Source organism: Tursiops truncatus, chromosome 16, assembly GCF_011762595.2.
Source record: "Tursiops truncatus isolate mTurTru1 chromosome 16, mTurTru1.mat.Y, whole genome shotgun sequence".
In the NCBI taxonomy this organism is placed as follows: domain Eukaryota; kingdom Metazoa; phylum Chordata; class Mammalia; order Artiodactyla; family Delphinidae; genus Tursiops; species Tursiops truncatus.
Window position 1 is genome coordinate 60,176,482 of NC_047049.1, and position 26,035 is coordinate 60,202,516.

At 55.8% G+C, this 26,035-nt stretch overlaps 2 protein-coding genes and 1 long non-coding RNA gene across 6 annotated transcripts in view; 2 read left to right on the forward strand and 1 right to left on the reverse strand.

Moving 5' to 3' along the window:
• Positions 1-26,035, reverse strand: part of CDH23 (cadherin related 23) — an 86,745-nt gene that overhangs the window by 44,628 nt on the left and 16,082 nt on the right. The gene's annotated exons all lie outside the window — the stretch shown is intronic.
• Positions 890-25,995, forward strand: VSIR (V-set immunoregulatory receptor). The gene is made up of 7 exons (XM_033841632.2): positions 890-1,263; positions 11,925-12,350; positions 13,131-13,187; positions 19,477-19,584; positions 23,048-23,075; positions 24,358-24,554; positions 24,735-25,995. Exons 1-7 carry the CDS (start codon positions 1,182-1,184, stop codon positions 24,770-24,772), a joined length of 936 nt encoding a protein of 311 aa, XP_033697523.1. The 5' UTR covers positions 890-1,181; the 3' UTR covers positions 24,773-25,995.
• LOC141276680 (uncharacterized) lies at positions 1,270-9,571 on the forward strand. Its single transcript, XR_012326602.1, has 2 exons — positions 1,270-6,215; positions 6,298-9,571. It is a non-coding gene; the product is annotated as an uncharacterized lncRNA (long non-coding RNA).

Sequence of the window (26,035 nt, forward strand, 5' to 3'; positions counted from 1 at the left end):
ACAGCTCTGAGCACTTACCACTGGCGAGGAGCCCAGCATTGCATCCTGCTGAGCCCCTTCGGCCAGCAAGAGCACACGAGTGCCGCCCTACAGGAGAGGGCTGGATCCCAGCCTCACCAATGGGGGTGGTGGTACTGACATTTCCTACTTTCCCAGACTCCTGGAAGTGGGTTTAACCATCGTCCAGGCTGCAGGGGCTGAGAGTGGGGGGCTCTAATAGTGCTGCCCCACGGAGCCCCTTCTCTCTGAGACCAGGACTTGAAAGAGGAGAGAGATATTGCCAGCAGTGTCAGTGCTGGGTGGGGTGCAAGAGCAGAGGACTAGAGGGTGTGTGTGTGTGTGAGAGCATCCTGCAGACATCTAGGGTGCAGGGAGTAAGAGAGGCTGGGGCCTGGGTGAGAGGAGTACCGATGATTTCCTGTGGGACACACTACCTGGTGTTACACACACACACACGTGTGTGTGTCCTAGTGTAGGGGTGTGCCAAGCCTGCTGGGTACTCCTGCACCTGCCACACATGTGTGTGCATGTGCACAAGGGTGTTGCAGGCTCTGGAATCTACAGTCAAGCCTGCCCCAACTCACTCACCTAGCTCTTTACAAAAGTTACATGTCATCCATCCGTCCATCTATTCATTCATTCAGTCAGTCAGTCATTCCACTACTGGGAGTGCCAGGACCTGGGCCGGGCTGGAGGACGTCAGGTACAAGCCTCTGCTGGTGGGTGAGGGCTGATACAATCTATGATGATGATGATATATCGCGCTAAGTTAGACGCAGATGTACTTCTCAGGCTTTACAACAATACTAATCCTCTGCAAAGAGTAATGGGGGAGAGAAGAAAAGGCTTCAAACGGGCGATCAAGTGGCGCTGACTCTTGGCATACTGACTGGCTCCCCCACCTACAAGGCCAGCCGGGTGCGAGTCAGCGGGAAGCCCCTCCCGCGGGGGCCCTTGGAGAGGCAGCGCTTCAGCCTTGGCCGCCCGGGGGCGCTGTGGGCCCCTGGGAGCGGGCGGCTCTCGGGCTGCCGGCCGCGCTCACTTGCTCTGCGCTCACTCGCGCGGAGGTTTCCCCGCCGGCCGCGTCCCGTCCGCTCCCTGCGAACCAGGAGTGCCCCCTGCACGCCCCCGGGCTCCGCTCCGGCCCGGCTGCGCCAGACGCAGCTCTGCCCGACGGCGACATGGGCGTCCCCCCAGTCCCGGAGGCTGGCAGCTGGCGCCGGGGGCCTGTGCTCCTCGCCTTCTTCCTGGCTGCCTCCCGAGGTAAGGTCGGCGGAGCCCGGGTGCTAGGGAGGAGCAACGGGAGAGCACAGCGGGGCAGGGTGGGGGGTCCCAGGTCAGATGGGGACGCCCTGGGAGCCCCCTTCAGCCTGCCGTGACCCCAGCCCGCGGCAGGGAGGCCGCTAGGACGGCTTGGCAGGGGCGGCGGCTCTCTGCCAAGTGCCCTGGCTGGGTGGTGGGCACGCGTGTATGCTGACAGCTGCCCAAGCAGCTGCCTGTCCAGCCCTTCCCGACCCAGAGAGCCCAGGCACGAGTACCTTCTGCAGCACAGGAGATAAACACGGTGGAGACAGCCCAGTGTGTTCTAGTGGATGCCACTGGCTTTTGACACCTGTGGCATCTCCCTGCACCACCCCAGGACCCCAGGGTCTCACGGGGCGCCGAAGTTGTATACTCTCAGCCAGTGTCCCGTACCCTGGTGACACTCTTGGTTGAGCCTTGGTGGGCACTCGTCAGTGCAGGCACTGGTCCACAGCTGGACATGGGCGCCCTCTGGTCCTTATCCTGAGGGTCTGATGGCTGAGAGCTGAGTGGTCAGCTGATTCCCAGCATCGTAGCAAATCTGCAGCCCAGGGACTGGTGTAGGGCCTGCACTGGGGAGAATGTGGGACATTGCCCAGCTTGGCTGTGAGCCCCTTCTAGGTCCCTGGGTAACTTATAGCATCTTTCGGGCCTCAGTTTCCTCAGCTCAAACACAGAAGCCATACACAGGGAGGTGTCACTTTCCCCTTCCAAAGTCTAGGTGGTATCCTGGTCAGGACACAGGGGCTCCTTGAGTGGGGGGCAAAGGGCCCGGGACCCACAGCCTGGCCCCTGCTTCTTGCCTGTCCAGGACTGAAGCAGCTGGATCTTGAGGGAAGAGGGGGCCGGCAGGCAGCCTATGGAACTAAACTTTAAACTTTTTCCCTGGGAAGGCTCAGGGAAAGTGTGAGTCAGCAGGGAGTCAGAGGGAGGCAGGAGGGAGGTGGGGAGCTTGGCAAGGGACCCAGTGGGTGAGTCAGAAGAGGAGGAAGGGGAAGACAGGGTAAGAGCAAGAGGAGGGTTCTGAGAGAACCTGGAAAACGCCTCAGAAACTGGGGAGCCTGCAGGCAGCATGGTATCTCAGCGCTGGGAGGCTGGCCTGGGCCTCCTATAAAGCGGAGGGAGCCCACACCCCACGGACAGAGATGCCTAAGCCCTGAACTGGATGCTCCCCAGGAAGAGCCAAAGCAGGTGGGGGAGCAGTCTCGGCACCAAGGCCATGGCTCATGGCAGACAGGGCTTCCCAAAGGAGCAGTGGATGGTGGCAGGCAGGACCGGCCAGCACCCCACCCACTACAGACCGCCTGCCCTGCCCCCTCCTTTCCAAGTGACCCCAAGAGGCCCTTCCGTTTTCTTACCCCTACCCTGTCCTCCTCTGGCTGAGCTGATCTCTGTTCAGCAGCCCCAGTTTGGGAAACTGAGTTCCAGAGAACTAGGGCATAGAGAGCCAGCTTTCACAGAGCCAGTAGCAGAGAGGCTCAGAGCCCCTCACTCCATATTGTCTCTTCAGCCAGGAGGCTCCACCCCCAGAGGCCTTGGCTACTTCAGCAGCTTGGTGCTCCATCTCTCCCTGGGCCCAGCTCAAGGAGATGGTTAGGGTTTGAGTCAGGAGAATTCTCTTAGTTTTGAACTACTCTGGGACTCAGTATTCCTAACTGTAATATGGGCGTGCTAATGAATATTCATGCTGCTACCCAGTACAGTGTGCAAGAAGGGGGATAAGAGACGGGGAGGCCTGGTTGCAGGCATGGTCCGGAGGGTGTCTGAGTTGGAAAGACCTGCTCACCGGCCTGCTGAGGTGCCGGGTGGCCCTGGGCAGGATTGCTCACTGTCAAAGCCTTGATGCTGTGGGAAGGTGAGATGGAGGCGGCTAGTGCAGACCTGTTTGTTCTCTAGCTCTTGGGGCTGGGCCAGCACCATGGAGAAAGATGGTGGTGATAATGGCGCACAGGAGCCTAGGAAAAGTTGCAGACACCCCTTTCCTGGGCCTGACCCAGGTTGAAATGGGTGGAGGGAGGCACCTAGGGAGCCAGGACCCAGCAGACCCCAAGGGTGGCAGAGCCTCTTCTTCCCCTATTGGCCTTCCCAGGACCTGTGGAAGTTATTGTCCCTGCCATGTCCTCACAGGCTAACCCAAGAGTCCCAAACTCTGGGACTAGCCCATGGAGTGCACTGGGGCTGGGGAGGTGAGAGCCCTTCTTCCCCTGTATGGTAAGCAGGGTTGCAGGGCCTTGTTGAGTAACCCAATGGTGCAAGCCTCTGACACAGCAATGATCGGCTCTTAGGAAATCCACAGTCTGCTGCCCAGAGGCCCTGAGGTGGAGAGAAGCAGGCTTGAGGCCAGCCCACGGGCATAAGGTAGCCTCTACCCAATGTCAGGGGTACGCAGCGATACTGGGGAGCCCCTTGCTGAGCTGGGCTGGTTGCTCTCTCTTTCCCCCAAGTAGGGCAAAGGTTCCCTCTGGGGCCTGACCTCCGTAGGAGAGGGTGGCCCAGGTGGGTGGTACACCGCTGGAAGGCCACCTCCCTATATGCACACACATATGGGTCTTAGGCCCAAGCAGACAGAGGGAAAGAAGAGAGGAAGAAAGGGGTCCTTCGTGCCCATCGGGTATACTGGCCGTGACCCCTCACCAGCACTGACCAAGCCCCAAAGACTGAGTTTGAGGTGCCAGGTTTTAAGCCAACCGTTCATCCAGGAGCAGTCTGGCCTCACCAGGGAGCTGCTGTGAAGCTTCTGATGGACCCTTGGATCCCCTTAGCAGCAGCGCAGGCATGACCAAGGCCTTCCTGATGCCACCCTGTGTGAGAATGGAAGGGACCTGGAGTTGTGTGCCCTGCATGCCAGGGCTTCCCGTTCCACCCTGTCACTTAACAGTCTGGCTTGGGGAGTCAATCAGAGCTCCGTTCAAATCCCAAGATGGTCCTTTACTGCTCTGTCACTTTGCACAAGTTACTCAGCATCCGTGAGCGAGTTCTATCATCTCTCCCATAGGGATGACGACAGCACCTCCCCCAGAGGGCTGCTGTGAATATTCGGTGCACACGTGACACAGAGCCTGGCATAACATAGCGCCTGGGGAGCTCTGGCTGTGTGGTATTATTCTGCCTCTTGGCTTTTGGAGGCCACACGCCATTGGTTTACCATCGTAGCTCCTTGCTTCCTGCAGGGTCCGGTAGAGCGCCCAGAGCATGGGAAGGCATTGACCGGTCTCACTGGGACAGGACTCTCTAGCACCCTGGAGGTCTGAAGTGCTGGGCCCAGCCCTCCGTAGCACCTCTATGCACTTACAGTCTGTAATGCCCATGGAGGTGCCCGTACATTCTCCTCTTAAAGTGCTCCAGAGGTGGGGACTTTGCCACTTCAAGGCAAGCCGGGCTCAGGGTTTCCTTGTCTTATTGGGGTCTTTCTTGCCACTGAGCTTAACATTCATCCTGTTGACTTTGGCTGACCATCCCCAGAGAGAAAGACAACGGCCACCACTGTGTCCATCAGTAACTCAGTAATGAAGTTGCTCTGCTCCTGACCGAGCCAGCCTAGTCCCTCAGCCTTTCTACATAGGATCTTACTTCCCATGGGGACCGGGGGTCAAGCCCTGTCTCTGCTGTTCACTTGCTGTGGGACCACAAACACACACGCCGCCTTTATCTGAGCCCTGGGAAGGCTAGGTAACTGGGTCTCGGCAACGCTGACCACTCACTTCGGAAGGGTAATCCCATGATGGTGCTTCCTGACCTTCAGTCCGTTTGTTCACCGCTTTGGGGATTTCTCCAGTGTCTGCCCATCATCATATGTGCCCTCTTTAAATCTACTCATTCTTTGACTTAAGTAAATAGATTTTAAAAGGAAACTTTGTATCACTGCCATAAATGGAAAGCCAGTGTCACTTGCCATAAATAGAACAAAATCATAAAAGTACATAATAGGAAAACCAAATAAGGTAAATTCTAGTTGGAAACTATAGCCTGGGGAAGGCTCCAAGCCTGCTGTACCTTTCAGGAAAAAGAAAAAAAAAAAAGAAGAGCTTAGCACATAATAGAGATGTTTTGAAGACACACTGGCATCAAACTGGGACTTTCTCTTTGATGTAATCAGGACTGAAAGAGAATCGAAAAGGGAATAACCTTCTCTCTGTGTGATTCAGTGTTATTTAACGCCATAAAACTGAAAGTAAAACTACCTGTGCTGTAGATGCCGTCAGCTCCTCTCCATTGAAAAAGAAAACTCACCGCTGTGAGGAGTGGCGGCTGGGGGCAGGGGACAGTTCAGCTCTCCTGGAAGAAGGGAGAGATGACAGTGCTCATCCTAAGAGGTCAGGACAGGGTCAGAAGGCCTTTCTGGGCTTCTTCCAGGCCCAAATTCTCCCAGCCCCCGTTGCCTTCCCCAAATAAATACGGTGGCTCTAGCTGGGTCCTCTCCTCATGCTGGGGCCAACAGGCTGTCCCAACAACTACAGAGACAGTGGGAGAGGGAGCCTGCAGCCTCATTGGCCAGGGCAGCCTGTCCATCTGCAAGAAGGAGGTGGGGCCTCTGGTCAATCCCTGGCTACTTCTATACCCCAGACCTCTGGAGCGAGACGACCTGGGTTCAAATCCTGGCACCACCACTTGCTATTCATGAGACTCTGTACAAGTTACTTAACCTCTCTGTGCTTCAGTTTCCTGATCTGTAAAGTGGAGACGATAACAGTACCTACCTTATAGGGAGGGAGGATTCAATAAGCAACTCCATATAAAAGTGATTAGAATGAGGCCTGGCACAGAGTTAAGAGCCTGCTACTATACCATTACCACCGCGCCTCCTGCACTGAGGGTGGGGCACAAAGAGATTTGAATCTGAACCTTAGGAAGTCTTCACAGCACAGGATCTTGAGGGGAGCTGGCTGGAGCTGGTAGTCTGGGCTACATACAATGTCCTCAGGGAGGGCCTGGGAGAGCTGAGGAACGAGCCATCCAGAGACACATCCACTGGTGCGGCTCTGGCCAACCGCCCAGGCCCTCCCTGGGGAGGTGTGCTGGCCAACAGCCTCCAGCCCCAGATGCACTGATGCTTTCCCAATGTGCTGGAAGTGCCGCTTCCTCCGATAGAGCCTGGCTTCCCCTTCCCAGACTCCTTGGTCCAATGTGAATGGACACTTCCTGCAGGAGCAGGTATCAATAAACACATCTGAGATGCCCTTTGTCCTCACTGGCCACGGAGCCCCATGGACGGACCTGCCGGCTCCGGGCCCTCAGCCCTTTGTCCCGGAGGTACTTCCTGGAGCTTAGCACTGGAATCAGGACCAGTCCTGATTGGTCCTTGCCTCTTGCCCTCTGTGCTCTCCATCTTGATAAAGACAGAGCCTAGCCTTTCCTTATACCCTCCATGGACTGTCCTGGAGGACAGGGTCTGGCAGGGAGCTGGAGACGAGGTCCATGTGAGTCTGGGGCCCCCTCTGAGGGCGAGGGCCTGGCCTTCTGCATCTAGCACAGGGCCAGCAATAGCAGGCCATCAGTAACTGTTTGCTTACAGCCCCTAGCAGCTGGACAGAGTCCAGCTCTTTGGGTGGGGCCTCCTAGGCCTGACCAATCAAGCCAGGGACCCACCTCCAAAGGCTGGGGCGTTGCCTTGGCGACTGTGGAGTAAGCTCATGCCGGGTCAGGGTAAATACACAGGCCTGTCTACACCCACACACACCCATCCCATGCACACCCACAGGGTTTCACGAGGTGAGAGCTTATGGGCGGAAAGAGGTCACAAAAAACTAGCATCCTGAGATGAAGCTGAACAAGGACTCCTTTCCCCTACACGGGAGCTTTCACAAGAGGCTGAGCCCCTCTGCGGCTGAGGGTCCCACTGCTAGAAAGTGGCAGCAGCAGGGCTAAATTCTGAGCGGAAGCCCCTTAGGGAACTCTGCACCCCCACGGCCTCTCTGCCTTGGGCCTGGCTCATGTTGGGACCTTAGTAAATATTTGTGGAATGAAAGAATGATGTTTTCGGTTTGGGTCTGAGGCAGAGCAAGGCTGGCTGCGTGGAGAGCACAGACGTCAACTGGAGGTCAGTTTACTCGCTAAGTAGCTGGAGGATGAGGTTTCAGCCCCGCCCGCTGGAGGGGTGGAGGGCTCTTGCTGCCTGTAGTGCTGGCTTGTCCAAGGTGTGGGTCTCAGTGCAGCCACGTAGGGCTGTGTGGCCTTGGGCAAATCGCTTGACTTCTGATTTGATTTCCTCATCTTTAAAATGGGGACAATGAGACCTACATCAGGGGCGTCATGAGACTTAAACGAGTATAAAGTGCTCAGCAAGTCCTAACATGTAAGAGGGGCTCATAAATGCCCGTGATCACCTTTGTAGCCCATTCTTGCCTCCTTCCTCTGCCCTAAGACAGACTTTCTCACCTGCCACAGGGTTTCAGAGCTGGAAGGGGCTTAGGAATGTGGGGAGTCTCTCCAGATAGGAGGAAGAAAGGGAGGCCCAGAGAAGGATGGAACCTGCCCAAAGGCACACAGTAAGGGCAGGGCTAAGTGGGGTTTGGGGCCCAGGGATCTGCCTGCCCAGGCCAGAGTTTGAATCCTGAGACCTCACATTTCCCAGGATCACAGCATTCTTCCTCCAGGTGTTTCTGCCATCTTACCCAGCAGCAGGTGGGGGCTGGGTGGGGGGGATGCAGGGCCCCAAGAGCAGCACAATGATGGATGGTTCCCACATGGGCACAGGCTCAGCCCAGGGCTGGGGGCCTTTTCCTGTCCCACATGCTCTCGGCCACCCTGGAGCCAGGGGCCTTCCTCCCCAGTCTCCGACAATGCCCCAGGTGTCCAGAAGGATCTGCCCCTGACAATAAGCAACATCCTCCCGCCAAATAATTATACTTCCAGCTGGGCTATTTCTAGCCCCCGATAACACGTGCGCATGCGCAGTCACGGCAGGCATGGGGCATGTGCGCTGTTTTCCCTAACGCCGTGCCTCCTAAGGACAGGCTGCCCGTGGGCCTTGTCCTGGCTGCAGTCTCAGACACCACAAACAAGATGTTTTCTCTCCCCCCAGGACAAAACCTGTAGATGCCCGGCCCACTCCCGTCTGGCCCTTTTGCTCAAACTGAATCCTCTCACCCACGCCCAAACCTGAAGCCCAGGGTAGCCTCTCCTTTTTCTAAAAGGGGAAGAGGTCCCTCTGGGGCGTGCGGGGTGTAAGGGATTGAGCAATGCCCCCTCCCCAACTCTGTCTCTGAACCCCAGTTCTGTGTGTCCCCCCTGTGGGTCTTCAACGAAATCGCTCCTCGGGCTGAAAATCCCCTCTCCACTGCTTCCTGGGCAATTCTGCAGTCATTAACACCACTGCTTGGACTCAGGGGGCTCTGGGCCTGACGTCCTGCTGGAGGCCCTGGGCTGGTGCCCCACTGGAGGCCCTGCTGCTTGCTCCCGTCCTGCCCACACCTACCCTGCCCACAAGCTAACCTCAGTCTTGCCACATCTTGGCCCCAACGCATCCACACCTCTGTCCACTCAGCATTCCCCGCCCTGCTCAGCTCTGTGCTCCACTTCTTGCGTCTGCCTCTGCCCACCCCAGACCTGCGGCCCTGGCCTCTACTGAGCCAGCTTCCCCGTGGCCCCCAAGGTGTGTGTGCTCCTGCAAATGCTGCTGGATGTGGATTCGGCTCTCACCCTTGGCGATAGTTCTGGGGCTGAAGATAATGTTGGGAAAAGGGGAAACCAGTTACCAGCTGGGAGAGATGCTGCTGGGAGCTGCCCTGTGGCCTGCTGGGGAAAGGGGGAGTAGAGGGCAGAAATAATCCAGGGTCCACTCTCTGGGTGGGTTTTTATTCTCCCTTAGAGGATCCTTTCTGTAGCTACTCCCCACTTCCATTTACTGGCACAACCAAAATCTGGCAGTCAGGCTTCCACCGGGGACCTTGGGCGGATCATTTCCTCTCTGAGCCTGAGGGTTTCAACTGTAGAACAGTGGGCTTGGGGAGCAGAATCCCTCCCTGGTTACACCAAGAAGCCACACTCATGCATCAGAAACTCAGATGCCCACGGGACATTTATAGTGAGGGAATGAGGCAGGCCAGGTGGGAAGTTAGGGAGTAAGTAGGAGGGACCGCAGCAGCTAGAACACCAGTGTCCCATCTAAACGGAGGCTGCTGCTCAGATCCAGCGGGTGGCTGCCTCGTAGGAGAGCTGCTTTAGTGTTAATTTACTGACTCTCAAAGAGAAGCTACAAGTCGGAATTTTCATATCAAATTCCCGGTCTTTAAATTTTGGCGATCTCAAAAAAAAAAAAAAAAGAGTAAAATACTTTAAGGTTCAAATAGCATATGTTTGAAGGCTGAGTATGGCCGGTGGGCTGCCAGTTTCTGCAATTTTTTCTTTCAGTACAGAGTCTAAGTGCCTAAGTTTAATTTTGACTCTAGTACTTATTTGCTACGTGAACTTCGGTGAGTTACTTAACATCTCTGTGCCTCTGTCTCCTTATTGGTGAAACAGGAAGGAAAAGAACACCTGCCTTACTGGGTTGTTAGACATGTCCATGCTATTCCTTCTTCTAGTTCTAACTAGATCCTGCTTTACCTGAAGCCTCCATGCTCTAGGTTCTGAGTTTATACCCTCTGGAACGTCAGGCAAACCACTTTCCCTTTCTGGGCTTCTGTATTTCTGCTGGAAAGGAGATCAGCATCTCGCTAAAGAAGTTCTGAAATCCCTGCTTACCTTGGCAATGACTTTCCAAAAATCTGGGGCTCCCAGACACGGCTCCCTCTCACATGTGGGTGCTGTAAGTGGGAGGCTCTGGTGTGTGTCTGTCCTGTTTACCTTCTGGGGCTTAAAACTCCACCCTTGCAGACATATTCTTTGGGGCCGTGGCTTTGCTGCCTCCTCACACTGTGCTTTAAATATGCAGGCAGGCCAAGGTTGGACCACAGCTGTTACCAGTCAGTCACACCTTAGTGGGAGAGAATCTCAATCTGGCTTCTCCATTCTATCGTGCAGAATGTTTTTCACTCTTAATGTCCTAACATCTCTTGAATTGCAGAAATGAGTTAGAGACCTATCTTTCCCAGGTATCAAGCACCAACCTTCAGAGCATCTCATGTAAATTATCTGTAATTCTGCCTCAACTCCGGCAGTAGCTGTTTCACTTCTATGTTCTACAGTGAGGGGTCTGAGGCTCAGGGTCTATGTAACTCTCAGCTGTTGGACTCCAATGCAGGGTGGGCTAATTCCAAAGCTACACCAGGCTGCCTTTCTCCCGACTGGGCCAGGCTTTCAGCTCTGCCAGGTGAGGGGAGAGGGGGATGGGCTGTAAAATAGGGAAGGGGCATCTGGAGGAAGAAGTCGTGTTGTTATCCTGGGTTCAGGCAACGGCCATGGAAAAGACATAGCCATTTTGATCCTGTACACATTTACAGGGTCCTCCTTCCCTGTCTGCCCACAACAGCCCCTGATTTTAGCCAATTAAAATCAAAATATCACTAATGTCTAATAACTATAGCTATCCCTCCTATGTCTGCAGGGGGCATGAGAGCTCACCTCTCGCGTTCTCCTCTTTTCGTCATCCTGTCCTCTCACAAGCCTCTTGTAGCTAATATTTTCCTCACTGCACACATGAGGGAACTCATAGCTCATAGCTAGACAGAATTTTCTGTTTTGAAGGGCCAGCGCTTTGGGGGGTGAACCTGGTTAAATGCTGGGAGGCTGGGGTAGGGTAAACAGGACCGGGGCATGGCTTCATTTGCTTATTGAAAACAAAATGAACTAGAAAATATTTCTAAGAAGACTGGGTGGCAGGCGGGTGCCTGGATGAGACGAGCTTTTCTGTGTTGCCTGTCCTTGACCCTTGGACACCTTGGGTTTTCCTGCTTCCCTACCACCTTCCACTTGCTGGAATCCTCTCTGTCCGTCTACCCCAAAGACCCTCCTTCCTTTAAGAAGTCTCCTGACCACCCCCAGGAAGGTCGTGTCCTCTTTTCTCCAAGTTCCCTGAAGGCTGGTACGGGTTTGCCCTTTAGCCTATGGGGTTATTTTGTCAAGAGGCAGGACTTGTCTACCCAGCTAGGCCATAAGCCCCTCCAGGTGAGCTGTAGCACCTGGCACAGGCCTCACGCAGGTAGACGCTCTGTTAGGGCTCACGGAGGAGGAAACGCGAAGGCAAGGCCAGCCCCGGGAGCCGCTGGCCCCCAGAGGGGCAGTCAAGGGCCAAGCGCTGCTTTTCCCAGACAGCCTTCCTCTCCTCACCCTGCTTCCCACCCGACGGCACTGGGCACGGAAGCTGGAAGTGCCAGGGGCCAGGTGTGGGCAGAGCCGTGGTGCCTGCAGTAGGGGGATGGGAGCCGGGGCTGGAGCACATGTGCCCCCCGGGAGAGGGACACGCGCTGGCCGGGTCCAGTCTGCTGCCTGCCTGGAGTCTCTCCTGTGCCTCACCCAGCTACACCTGGAGAAGCTCCTGTGGCTCCTGCCGCACAGCCTGGGGCGGAGCCGGGTTCGTGAACTAAAGAAGAAGCTGAGGCTTGGGGAGGTCAGCTGACTTGCCTGGAGCTTGTGGCTGGGGAACGCGCATCTTTGAAGCCCCAGACCAAGGTTCTTCCCTACTCTGGGGGCGCTGGGAGTGGCGCCGGCTCAGGCGGGTGACAGGCTCTCGTCTCTCTGAGCAGGTCTGGTGGCAGCATTCAAGGTCGCCACGCCGTATTCCCTGTATGTGTGTCCCGAGGGACAGAACGTCACTCTCACCTGCAGACTCTTGGGCCCCCTGGCCAAAGGGCACGACGTGACCTTCTACAAGACCTGGTACCGCAGCTCACGAGGTGAGGTGCAGGCCTGCTCGGAGCGCCGGCCCATCCGCAACCTCACGTTCCAGGACCTTCACCTGCACCACGGCGGCCACCAGGCCAACTCCAGCCAGGATCTGGCCCAGCGCCATGGGCTGGAGTCAGCCTCTGACCACCACGGCAACTTCACCATCACCATGCGCAACCTGACCCTGCTGGACGGCGGCCTCTACTGCTGCCTGGTGGTGGAGATCAGGCACCGCCACTCGGAGCAGCGGCTCTACGGAGCCATGGAGCTGCAGGTGCAGAGAGGTGAGGGCTGCCTCTGCGGGACAGCTGGGGACGGTGCCTGTGCTTGTCTGGGAGGGGGAGCAGAGAGGAGGACGGCGTGGCTGCGGGGTGGCGCTGTGCATCTGATGGTGCGACACTGTGCCGGAGGCTGTGTGATTCTGTATGGGCGGTGCTGGCACTCCAGGGGTGGCACGGTGTGTGGAGCTGTGTGCGTGTCTCTCTGGGTAGCTGGGTGTGATGGACGGAAGGGCGTACGTGGCTCTGTTTATGACAGTGGGACTTTTTAACGGGAGGGGGTGTATGAACTTGGGCTGGGAGTGTGACTGCTCACCACGGTTCCACGGCTCACACCTGGGGTGTCAGGAGAGAGTGTACGTGTACGTGTACGTGTACGTGTGTGTGTGTGTGTGTGTGTGTGTGTGTGTGTGTGTGTGTGTGTGTGTCTAGGTGAGAAGGCAAGGGGTGGTAGAGTAGATAGACGTGTGGGTATGGGCAGGTATCGACATGCCCCTGAGGGTGTCATGTGTCATGACAATGGGCAGGGCATGCCTGGCTGTGCAGTGAAAATATGCTTCCGTGTGCGTGTGTGTGTGTGTGTGCGTGTGTGTGTGCATGCGCGCGCGCGTGTGTGTGTGCGTGCGTGTGTGTGTATGCGTGTGTGTGCGCACAGCTGGGCCAATGTTGCCAAGGGGACACTAGCCTGAGTACCTGTGACGGGGGGTGGGGCATGCCAGCCTGGACAAGTCTTCCTGGTCTCCTGGGTCTGATACCCACGTAATGACCTTTTCTCTGCTCCCACAGGAGAAGAAGCACCATCCAAGTGCACTGTGTACCCGCCCTCCTCCAAGGAGAGTGAAAGTAAGGAACCAGCTTCTTGGCTCTTCTGGGTTCTCTGTTCTCCTCTGTCCTCATCCTGGACCCAGACCTCATTCTGAACTCTGACCTCATCACCCCAAGCCCACGGAACCCCCATTCCTCCTCCTTTGCTGCTGCCTCTCCCTTTTGTTTCCTCCTTCACCTGAGCCACTGGGCTGCAGCCCCCAGAAGCCCATGTCCCTTCCAAGGCCCAAAGCCTGAGGAAGGTGGCTCCTGGAGTCCCAGCTCCTGACTCTCTGAGTGGGGCTGTGCCCTGGCAGTGACCTTTGGCCAAGTGACCTCGCGACAGGTACTGGGTGCCACAGGCTGCCGAGCTTGCTTTCAGTGGGCACGGCTCCTGCACAGTAGCCCTCTGCCACAGGCGAAGGTTGGAGCGCTGTGGTGGGGGTCCTCCTGGCTTGGACTCAACTATTTAAAATCTCCTTGTTCTCTGTGGGGAGGTAGGAAGGAGAGGCTCAGGAAGGGGAACAGAACTACCTTTTCTAGAGCTCCTACTATGTGCCAGGACTGTGCTAAGTCCTTCCAAGTACTGGTATCTCAGTGGCTTCTTATAAGAACCCTGTGAAATAGGTGTCACCAACTTCACTTTACCTGCATGGAAATGGAGGCCCGGAGAGGTGACATAACTGCTCAGTTCACACAGATGACAAGGGAAGTGCAGCTAGGACTGTGCTCACGTCACCTTTTTCCCACGTCGGGGTAGGAGACTGGACACACAGTGTGGTGGGTGTCAGTCAGCCCCCTGGTATTTGCCCAGAGGTGCCCTACAGGGGACGGGGGCACGGCTTCAAGAGGTGCCCGGGTCTTCCCTGGTGGCGCGGTGGTTGAGAATCCGCCTGCCGATGCAGGGGACACGGGTTCAAGCCCTGGTCCAGGAAGATCCCACGTGCCGCGGAGCAACTAAACCCGTGCACCACAACTACTGAGCCTGAGCTCTAGAGCCCGCGAGCCACAACTACTGAGCCCGTGAGCCACAACTACTGAAGCCTGCATGCCTAGGGCCCATGCTCTCCAACAAGAGAAACCACCGCAATAAGCCCACGCACCGCAACGAAGAGTAGCCCCCGCTCACCACAAGTAGAGAAAGCCCGCACGCAGCAACGAAGACCCAATGCAGCCAAAAATAAATAAATTAAATTAAAAAAAAAAAAAAAAAGAGGTGCCTGGGCACTAGGAGGCCAGGCGAGAATGCCCAGCAGCTTGGAGACAGCAGGAGGCAAAGGGAGGACATCTTAGGGACACCCCCCTCTTCTGAGAGGAGGGGTCTTGGCTTCCTCAGCCTTCTCTCTGTTAGTATTTATCAGGCAACCAGTGTGGACCAGCCCCGGCCTAGGCCCTGGAGACACAAAAGTGCAGGCCTCCTCCCTGCCCTCCAGGAGGACATACACCAAAACTGAAGCCAGGAATGGGAACAGCTCAGCTACGGCCCTGGCCAAGGCCCCACTCAAAGGCTGTGGTGACTTTCTATTCGAACTACTCATTTTTTTTGAAGCAACAAATGGACCAGCCAGGAACAAAATTAGAACGCACAGTTGGGTCTGAGTTAGACCCACACGGAACCAAGAACAAGCCCCTCTTCCTGCACACCGCAGAGCTCGTGTGTGGCCTCGGTACCAAGCCGCTGCCCCTCCTCACTTCCTCCACTGGCAGCTCCCTGGGGAGGGTGGAAAGGCGGCCCCCCACCCCGAGCAGCCCCTCCCTTCCCATGCAGCAGCCTCATGACTGTGTGCGCACACGTGTGCTGTGCACAGGACAGGGTGAGCCTCACGTGGTGGGGTTCCTGAGTGTTTACTTCCCCATCGCCCCTTCCACTCTGAGCAACCCCCTAGTCCCACTTCTGCTCCCGCAGAAACACCTCCGCCACAGCCGCCATTTCACAGATGGAGAAACGAGGGTTCACACGGGTGAAGGGACTTGTTCCCAGTCTCCCAGAGCCAAGAGGAGAAGCCAGAGTGCCTGATTCTCAGTGTGCAAACCCTGCCTGAGCACTGGGGCCTTCCCCTCTGTCAACACTCGTTTCCTGAAAATTAGCTGTATGAGTTAAGTCTTGGAGACAGAGACAAGAGATGCCAGAGGGGACGGTGCTAGAGAAGGCAGGCATGAAATGGAGAGGGAGTGCAGATCTGGGTCGTTTATCTTGATCTAGACTCGAGAAGCAGCTGCTGGAATTAAGGGAACAGGAGTCACCCGGGAAATCCCAGGAGTCTGGCTGAGGAGCGCCCAAGAGTGAGGCAGAACCTTGAACTTGACTGTTAAGGGTCAGGCTTCCTTTGCCGGGCACCTCTGCTCTCAGGGTTTGACATTTTCCTCCTCTCCAGTTTGCGGGATGTGCAGCTCACTCTGCTCCCTGCTTCCCTGAACTACTGTCTACAGGGAATTGGCTAAAGGCCAAAGGGACATGTTTGCTTCTGTCTCGGCATCAAGGGCAGGGGGATAGCGTCAATGATCTCTGGAGTCCCCTTTCGATCCCCTTCCAGGCCCTTGGTTCTGGAGGTCTGCAGACTACAGCTGTGGTGGAGTTTTGGCGCTAAGGCGGAAGTGGTCTCAGATGAAGAGAAACCCGGCTATGCTTTTGGGTGGGGTGTGCGGGCTTCGGACAGTACTTCAGTTCTCCGGGTATCGTGTGTCCACTGAACAACATGAGCAACTGTGTCCCTTTCCAACTAACAGGGAGGCCCCCTGTGTTATCTAAGGTGCTGAGTCAGGGCTCAAAAACTAAATGCCCGCAGGGCCCGGGAGCTGGTGGGTAGGGCAGTAGGGAGGGGTAGAGACTGTGGTGAGCACCCAGCTGCCAGTCTGTACTTGCAGTTCCAACCACCACATGCCAGGAAGGGGGCCCAGGGTTGCCAGAGCCACTGAATTTTCAAGCAAAGTCAGAAGTCCAGAATTTACATGAACTCCCTGAATTTTAAAATGTTGGCAACTAATTAAATAAAAATTAAGTACTGTGTCGGCCATAGTTGCAACCTGAGTCCATTCTAGTGAAAGGCAGTGTGGTAAAGTGGGTAAGAGCACAGATCCTGAAATCAGCCCAGTTGCTTAACCTCCCTGTGCCTTAGTTTTCTCATCTGTAAAATGGAGATGACGGTTACAATCATACTTTCCAGGTTGTTATGAGGCTAAAATGAGGTCCTCTGTGTAAAGAAAGCGCTAAGAACCGTGCCTGGCACAGAGTAAGTGCTGTGTATGTGTTGGCTACTATTACTTCTAGGCCTGGCTTCCCGTCATCTCATCCATTCCCCTGTGCCAAGGCAGGATGGCGAGTAGATGGCAGCAGCAGTGGACACATATCCTGTTTTCCAACAGTTCGAAACATTTGCCTGGTGACCCATGTGCCTAGTAGGCCGCAGGGCTGACTGCTGGGCACTGCCCTCCACTGCCACTTGCCTTTGGAAAGATCCCAGTCCCTGCTGTAAGACAGGTGCCCCCCAGCCGGTCTTGGTACCTGATCAGTTAATGATGCTTCAGCCAAGCAGCTCTCTGAGTTTCCCTGCTCTGACTGCAGCCCCAGCCTCCTAGCGTTATCTCTGGGGAGGAGGAGGGTAGTTGGTCTATGAAATCTTCTGAATGCTCACAGCAGCTTCAGGTGGCAGGGGAGGTGATGAGAGGAGTGGGGCTGAGGAAGGTGGTACCCAAGGAGCCCAGGAGCCCCGAGTTGCTGGGGGCTGTGGTTTTTCACTGAACCTTCGGAAGGGGGCTGGGCAGCCCATCTCCCTAAGAAGCAACCTCCCCCCCTCAACACAGCAGGAGGTATGGTTTGCTTTCATCCAGCCCGGTCCCTGGAACCGGGCAGCTCTACTGAACTCCCCCTTCCTCCATAAACACCCTCGGGGTACTACTGGCAGGCCCTGGACAAAGACTCGCTGGGCCCCTCCCATCCCACCCCGCTGTGTAAGGGCCTGGCACACTGCTTGCTGCTCGCCAGGCAGGTGCCTCTGCCGGTGCCTGATCACCTTCTAAGCATGAGTCTGGCTCTGGATGGCTACAGAGCAGGAGCCCCCAACCTCACCCCCAGGTACTGACCACACGTAGCGGGAGGGCTGGGGAGCTGTGGAGAGGCTGTGCTCTGCAGAGGAGCCCACGGTGTCGGAGGGCAACTGGCCCACAGAACTCTCCCCAAACCCTGCCCCCTGGCCCTAGCCTCAACTCCCAGGCCAGGCTGTAAGTAAACCAAGCCCTGATCCCCTAGAGGGGCCGAAGAGAGGGAGTCTTTGCTTGGGGACAGGAGTCAGGTAGAGGCTGGGCCAAGCCACCCACAGCCAACAGGGAGCTGGACTCAGTGATCACTGACTGACTACACCAAATGCTGCCTAGTACCAGTCTGGAGGAGACCTGCTTTGACGACCAGAAAAGAGCGCTGTGTAGCCGGTTTCTCAGTGCCCACAATAAGGTCCTGTGATGGGGTTTAGAGATACTCAAATGTCTGAATTATAGAACATTTAACTTTCAATACTCTCAAAGTGCAGCCTCGCTAAGATCTGTGGGGAACCTGCTTTAATGTGGAGTCGAACTTGCTTTGTAACAGCACAGCGACTGTTCTTGTACCAGCGGGTACTTCTAAAGCGCCTGAAAACAGCTTGTTCTCTTCTGAGGTCTGAACAAACTCCCTGAAAGCTTGTTTACACCGTCAGGTTGTTCAGCAATACAATGAGATGAAAACAGCCTTTATTCCCAAATAAGTAGTGCAAAGGCAACATTGAGCCCGTTCACCTCCCCAAAGCTCCCTGAAGCCAAGCTGACGCTGTGACGAGGTATCCCAGCCCGTGGCTTTTCTGTCAGAGGGAAGGGCTGAAATTGGGAAGGAAATGCATTTACACTGGTTGTGGTTCTGAGGGCATGTCTTTTCCCAGCCAAACTCCTGGAGTCAGCAGAGGGACTGAAATAAACCAAACCTCCCATGCTGTTGATGGGGTCGTGAAGCAGTACGAGTTTGTTTTAGAGGGCAATTTAGCAATAGCCTCAAAGAAAATACACTTACTCTTTGGCTCAGCACTTTCACTACTAGGGTTTTATGTACGGATGTACTTGCCCAAGTGAGCAAAGATGTCTACACAAGAAGTTCATTGCTACTTTATTAGTTATGTTGAAAATGGAAGAAACTTACCTACGCACCAGTAGGGGACTGTTTCGATAAATTTTGGGTGAGCCACGTGGTAAAGCCCTAGGCAGAATGAGGTAGATCTCTGCGCCAATACAGAGAGGTGTCTAAGCTGTGCTAAGTGGGCAAAGCAACTGTCCTGTGATCCCATGTATGCTCTGCATGTGGGGGATGTATCTAGACTAAACACAAAAAAACTGCTGACAGGGATTATGTCTTTGGAGGGGACCTGGGTAGAGGGGGAGGAAGAAACTTTTGAATTTTTTTTAACTTGTAAATTTTTTTCTGTGTAATTTCAAAAGTTTAAAAAAAATTTAAATGTTGGACAAGGATTCCCATTTCCCTAGTTCCTGCCCCAAGAGTTTTCCCCGTGAATTGTACATGTGAGATCAGTTCAGAATCCCCATCCTGGAGCCAAGGAGTCTCTCTGGGGATAAATAGGGCTTTTTATTCATTTATTTTTCATTGAGATAAAACATATATAAAATTTGCCATTTTAACCTTTTTTTTTTTTTTTTTTTTTTTGCGGTACGCGGGCCTCTCACTGTTGTGGCCTCTCCCGTTGCGGAGCACAGGCTCCAGACGCGCAGGCTCAGCGGCCATGGCTCACGGGCCCAGCCGCTCCGCGGCATGTGGGATCTTCCCGGACCGGGGCACGAACCCGCGTCCCCTGCATCGGCAGGCGGACTCTCAACCACTGAGCCACCAGGGAAGCCCCATTTTAACCACTTTTAAGTGTTTGATTCAGTGACATTAATTATGCTCTCAGTGTTGTGCAATTATCACCACTAACTATTTCCAAAAGTTTTTCATGTCTCGGGCTCCTTCTGACCTTGAACTCTGTGGCGTGAGGTCTGTGAAGGGCCTGCTCTCCCTTTTCAGGGAACAGCCTGTCACCCGTGGTCGAGCTGTTCCCCGTGGGCTGGGATGAGGACCCTTCTCTTTCCCCGCTTGAGCTGCCTCAGCTGTAAGCGCCTGGCCTGCTTTCTGGTGCTCTGGCCCCCCCGGGGTCCCCAGACCTTCCGTGCCTCTGCAAGTCAGTGAGGGTCTGGCTGTGGGGCGTGGGTAAAGGTGGGTCCCCCTGTTGCCAGGCCTTCCCTCTCTGGGCCTCAGTTTCCCCTCAGGAGGTGCAGTGGGAACGGGGCCTCACCTTGGCCCCCTCTGTCCTTTCAGGCATCACGGCTGCTGCCCTGGCTACGAGCGCCTGCATCGTGGGCATCCTCTGCCTCCCCCTCATCCTGCTCCTGGTCTACAAGCAAAGGCAGGTGGCCTCCAACCGCCGTGAGTATCCCTGCCCGCCTGGGCTAGGTGGGTGTGTGAGTGACCTGCCCCAGCCCCCCCCCCCCCCCCCCCCAGCCACGGGGATTAGCAAAGGCTAAAGGCAGGCACAATTCTGCTCTTCAAGAGACAGGAGCTGCTACAGGTCTTGCAAGGAGTTGGGCTCAATGGTGGAGAGAGGAGGGGATCCACTAGCCCCTTGGCGCTCAATGAATAACTGTTGAATGAATGAATAATCATACGGAGTAGCTGAAATTGGCTTATAAAAGTGCTACCGCCTGGAGACTGTTTGGGGCCCTGCTTTAATGTATGGGTAGGCTTGTCTTGGTAGCAACTGTTGGGACAAAATGACCTTTGGATTATCAGAACTGCGAGGGAGCTTAGAGATAACTTGATTCAGCTCTTTCGTTTTACAGGTGAGAAACCTAAGATCAGCAGGGTTAAATAACTAACCCAATGTTATATAACTTAGTAAGCAGAAGAGCTAAGACTCAGACTCAGAGCTTTTCACCTCACGCTTTTCAGGGAATATAGTCCCACCACATAATAAAAACACTCGTCAGCATGCGTGTCATAGCAGACGACCCCTAACCAATAGGACTGCTGTGCCAGGTACCACGCCAAGCTTGCTATATACGTTCTCTCACATATTCCTCATAACCCCTCTAAGAGTTTGCTCCTACCATTGGCCCCATGTTACAGCTGAGCAAACTGAGACACAGAGCCGTTCAGTAACTCCCTTAAGGAACCACACAGCGAGTACGTGGTGGAGCCAGGTTTCAAGTTGTGACCACAAATACCTTTTCACCCGTCTCTTTGGGTGACAGTGCACCTTGCCCTTCCTCTGACTCCACCCATGAGCCTCGTCCTGTCTCAGTCTTCCAAGAGCAGGAGGGTGTGGGCCCTCGCTTCGCCTCCCCCACCTCTTCCCCTCTTGTCCTCTGCAGGAAGGCTCTGGCTTACACCTGATTGCCTTCGGCTGGACTGTAACGACTTGACACCCCTCTGTCCCTCTGTCACTGGGTCACTCAGAGGCTGTGGCCACCTCTCCCTTCCTCTCAGGACGCCCTTATTCCTCTCATGAAATCCACCACAGTCTATCTACACAGATACCCTGGGGTTGGCGCCGGGGTGGGGGAGGGTAAAGGGGTTGGAGTAGAAAGAGGAACCCCGGGGGTCAACCAGGGAGAGAAATCATTGCAGAGCTGCCCTCAGCTCCTGCTCGTCTGTGGAGCACTTCCACGGAGGTGGGAAGGGGACGAGGAGGGGGCCACGCTCAGCTAGGCTTGGCTCCCAGCAAAAGAGGTGCTTTCTGTCCCCCTTACTCCAGACCACAGGGCTGTCTCCGTCAGGGAACGGGAACTGGGAAACAAATTCCTGGCAGAGGACGGCGTTGGGTGGAGGAGGTGCACTGCTGACCCTGTTCTGGCGCCTCACAGCCTTCCTTACAGGGCCCCAGGGGGTTGGCCAAGGCTCTGCCCCTGTCCCGGGCTGGAGGAAGGAAAAACAGAGAGGGGACATCCCCAGGCCAGAACACTGTGGGGTGTCCTGAGGACACGGGGAGCCGGGGTCAGCCCCCAGTATCTCCTATTCCACGCACTGGGACACTTGCAGACTGAGGGCTTCGCAGAGGAAGGGACAGATGAGCTGGGTGCTGAAGAATTGCACTGAAAGAAGGCTCAAGGGGGTGCGGTGGGCCGGCTAGGGCTGTTGAGCACATCTTCTGAAACTCTAAACGAGCCCCACTTCTGTGATGGGAAGCCACTTCATAGCACCATTCCCCAGGTTTAATATATGCAGTAACAGGAAGGTATCAATCATCTATCTCCTAATAAAAGTATTTTTGAGGGCTTCCCTGGTGACGCAGTTGTTGAGAGTCTGCCTGCTGATGCAGGGCACACGGGTTCGTGCCCCGGTCCGGGAAGATCCCACATGCCACGGAGCGGCTGTGCCCGTGAGCCACGGCCGCTGAGCCTGTGCGTCCGGAGCCTGTGCTCCGCAACGAGAGAGGCCACAACAGTGAGAGGCCCGCGTACCGCAAAAAAAAAAAAAAAAAAGTATTTTTGAGGCCAGTCCTCTGTCCTCTCCACAAAGAAAAAAAAATGACTTGCATGGTCGAAGGCTTAGAGACAGACACAAGAGATGCCAGAGGGGACGATGCTAGAGAAACCAGGTGCGAAATGGAGAGGGAGTGCAGATTCAGGTCATTCTTCTTGATCTAGACTCTAGAGAAGCAGCTGTCGGAATTATGGCAACAGAAGTCACCTGGGACATGCCAGGAGTGTGGCCACAGGGCAGAGGCCGAGTGGCCCAGAGCGGGGCAGCGGGGAGGCAGGTCGGAGACAGAGTGGACGGGAGCGTGTGTGGTGCACTTTGGGCAGGATGATGGCACGGAGCCTGGCACAGAGCCTGGAACAGAAAGTATGCTTGGGAATGAGCCAAACTCAGGAAAAAAGAAAGAGAAAGGGTTGGGAGCACTGAGGAAGGCAGCGTGCTGCGGAGGCCAATGGGTGTTGCAACCTCTCTAGTATCAGGGCCTCGGTGTCCCCAGGGCAGAAGAGAGGATGAGCTGAGGGAACGCAGAAACCCGCACGAAGCCCCACGCAGTCACTCGGTAAACAAGGAGCCATGATTCTGATACCTCAGAGATTTCAGGAACTTGTGTGCAACTTCCCGTGGGTGGTGTTGTTGTGCCCCTCCCCTACCGCTTGTTTCCCCATCGTAATCAGCAGCAAAGCCCGTAAAAGACGAGAAAGATCTGTGGGAGTACGTGGGGAGCTGCAAGAAAGAGGGAAGTTGGGGTCACTGCATCTGGTTGGTGGCCAGTTTGGGGGGTGGGGAACCCGCACAGCGGGGCAGGGTGGCAGCAGCTTGGCTGCAGAGCAGAAAGTAGTAGCATGGCTGAGAAGTGAGAGGGTCTCAGGCCCCCTGAGTTTCCTCTAAGAGATGTTGCCTTGAAAGCCACCCTATGAGGCAATGCAGAGGGCGGGACAGAGAGGACCAGGAACTCTAATTAGGAGCTGACCTTCCGACACTCCTGCCCAGTAAATCATGGCTGACGACCAGAACGTGACAAATGGCCAAACAGGAAACGGCAAGTTCAGGAGCCAGGCCTTGGGTTGCTCATGAATGTCTAACATCACCAAGTGAAGACATGGGAGAAATCACTGGCTGCCTTTCGTTTCCTGGCAACAAATGTTGTCCTAGACACTTGTAAAATGCAGCCCAAATTTCATTTATCACTGGTCAAACGGGGCCGCTCACTGGGGCCTCACCTGCTGGGTAGACACGCAGAGCACTGCCTGCCATATGGGCTTCCTGAGTGAACAGAAGTGGGATCCAGGGCTGAGCACGGCCCTGTCCAGGATTGCTCCTGTTCCCCGAGGGACATCTGCCAGTGAGGGCAGGGATGCTGTCTAGGGAAGCCTTCCCTTTGTGACTAGCTTCTCTGTCTGTTTGTCCCTAGGTGCCCAGGAGCTGGTGCGGATGGACAGGTAAGGCCCGCGGAGACCTTCCTGAGAACACTGCTAGCAGCTGTGCCACCCCGATTCAGAGTTTGGCAGGCCGTGTCTCTTCCCTGGGCTGTCATCTCTGAAGGGCAGCATCTACACCCAAACTCCTTCTGCAGCAGTTAAGGGGGAGGGGGATCTTTTAGCCAGGACAGACTGATTCTGCCACCCTCACCAGGATCTCTTCCCCTCTCCTCTCTGGTCACTGCTTATACCACGACAGGGCTGAGAACACAGGTGTGGCCTCCCTGGTCCTCTCTGTGCTCTGGGCCAGCTGTCAGGAAGGAGATATTTCTGGGCAGCAGGGCCCCTGTTTAGCTGCCTGGCACAGCTGGTTAGAAGAGCATTTGCCACCTGCCACCGAGGCCTACACATCTGTGCTGATTGGCTGTTTTCCCTGCCACCCCTCACCCAGCAGTCTGAGCTCCAGGATGCTTGGATGAACTACGCACCCACCTTCGGGCCTCAGTGGTCAGCCAGGCCAGGGTGGGGGAGGGGAGGAAGCAGCTGAGCCCAGGCAGACACTGAAACATGCAAAGGAGGCCAGCACATATGGAGTTGCGGCCCCTCCCTGCAGGGCACTCCAAGGAGAAGGCTGTCAGGCTACAAGGGCAGAGGCTGACCGGGCTCAGATGGAGGCGGCAGGTTGGGGATAGAGTAGAAAGGGAATGTGTGTTGGTGCACTCTGGGCAGGAAGCTGGCATGGAGCCTGGCACGGAGGGCGTGCTTGGGAATGAGCCACATTTAGAAATTTGGCCCCAGTACATGCAACACTAAATTCAGAGCTCCTCCCTGATGTTTGAAAGGGATGATATTCAAGACGGGTCACAGGAAGTCCTGCTAGAATCTCAGAGTTGGAGGGGTCCTCAGAGGTTGTCCCACTCCCAAGCAGGAAGAACGCCTCCCTTCAGCTCAAGACAAGCTGTGGGGACATTCAGCGCTAATGCCATTAACTCTACTGACCAAAGAGAGGCTTGTCCCCAGATTCCGGAGGCGCCTCTGACCCTGGGCTTCCCTCCTGGGCCTGGGGCAGATGGTCAGACCACAGGGTGGAGCTGGGGTCAGATGCCCTCAGCTCAGGGCAGGTGGTGAGGGCAGCCCATGGCCTTTTCTCTCTGGCCCTGGATCCTCCCTTCCTGCTAGGAGAGGCTGCTGACGCCTGGGGTGGGAAGGCAGGTGAGGGGAAGGGAGCAGAGAAGGCAGGCAGGTGGGAGGGCAGAGGCCTAGCCCCAGGCAGCACGGATGACCTTCAATTCTGATTCTCTAGCAACAACACTCAAGGAATCGAAAACCCCGGCTTTGAGACCTCTCCACCTTCCCATGGGATGCCAGAGACCAAGCCCAGGCAACCCCTGACGTACATGGCCCGGAGGCAGCCTTCTGAGTCTGGGCGGCATCTGCTCTCTGAGCCCAACACTCCTCTGTCTCCACCAGGCCCCGGGGATGTCTTCTTCCCCTCCCTAGGTAAGTGCTTCTCTTCCCTCACGGCTCTAGCCCGCAAGGTCATGACCTCTCCATGGCGTGCAGGCCATCAGCCTCACTCCCCGCCCTCCCTGGGGAGTCCTCACAGCCTCAGGGTGTGCGGTTGGGGGGATGAAGGACAGAGGAACCCCCACTTCACTCTGCTTCTCCTTTCCTTTGCAGACCCTGTCCCTGACTCTCCAAACTCTGAGGCCATCTAGACCAGCTGGGGGCCGTGGGCAGTTGTGTCTGGGCCTGGGGCAGGTGCATCTGAGCTAGGGCTGGCCCTCTAAGTGGTCCCTCGGCCTTGGCCCTGGTTTCTTTCCTCCTGCTCTAAGCTCAGACTCTTTGAAATACCCCTGATGGCCAGACCCTCAGCCTCCCTGGATGCTACGTGGCAGAAGGGAGAAGATGTTGGATCGCTCAGCCCCTGTCTCAAGGATGGTGGGGTGCTGGGATCCCGCCGCAGAGACCTGAAATTCACCAGCTACTGATGCCACCTGACCTCCATCTTAGAAGCCCCAGAACTGCCAGCTGTGTGGCAGCCTCTCTCCCGGGACCTGACAGCAGAGATGGGCACTGGGCAGACTCCCCAGTGCCACCCTCCAGGCATGAGGGACAAGATAGGACAAGATGTGGAGAGACTCCTCCGCACTGTGGTAGACCCAGCTCCCCCATCTCTCCTGAGACTGCTCGTCTGTCAAACCTCTTTGTAACCATGAGGCTCTGGGGCTGGGCCTGCATGACCCTGGGCCATGGGAGCCTTCCCCAGCTGCCTTCTAGCAGCCAACTCTGAGGAGCCGTCAGCAGGTTACACAAATCTGGGGCTCCCACTGCCTGCACTCTGGTCCCCAGGATTCATTGGCCAGAAGCCCCAAAACAGGAAGTATATGCTGCGGCACGGTGGCCACTGTGAGCCAGCTGGCATCTTGGGCAATGGGAACCAGGCCAGAGGTTGCACCACCCACCACAGATGGGAGTGGAGGGGAGAGCCAGGGGCCTGCTGGGAAGGTGAGAGGAGAGGGCTCCACCGCCTGCCCCCTGCGGTCGAGAGAGATGGTGACCACATAATGTACTGCTCAACCTCTGACACTCTTGGGGTGCTATTCAAAACTACTTGGGCAACAGTGCAAAACCTGTGGGTGGATCGTAAGAGCTGGGTTGAAATCCCTACCCTGCTTCCGAGGTGCCTGAGGCCCAGGGAGCCCTCTTCCCCCACCGCCCAGTCTTTGGTCCTCTGTTCCAGTCAATCTGTGCTGAGCCTTCACTGCAGTGTGATCCTGCCGGGTGGCAGGAGCAGGCGTGTCCCTAGAAAGTCTTATGCCCGCTCTGCTCTGGACCCTCTGCTCCATCTCCTGCTTCAGGGCATAACCCAAGTTTGTTTTTACACACGTATATGAGGGGAATCCTTTGTGGAATTTCGATTAAAGAGTTTTAGAGCATGGAGAGGCGTGGGGAGGGGTCTCTGTACACTGTGGGGTGAA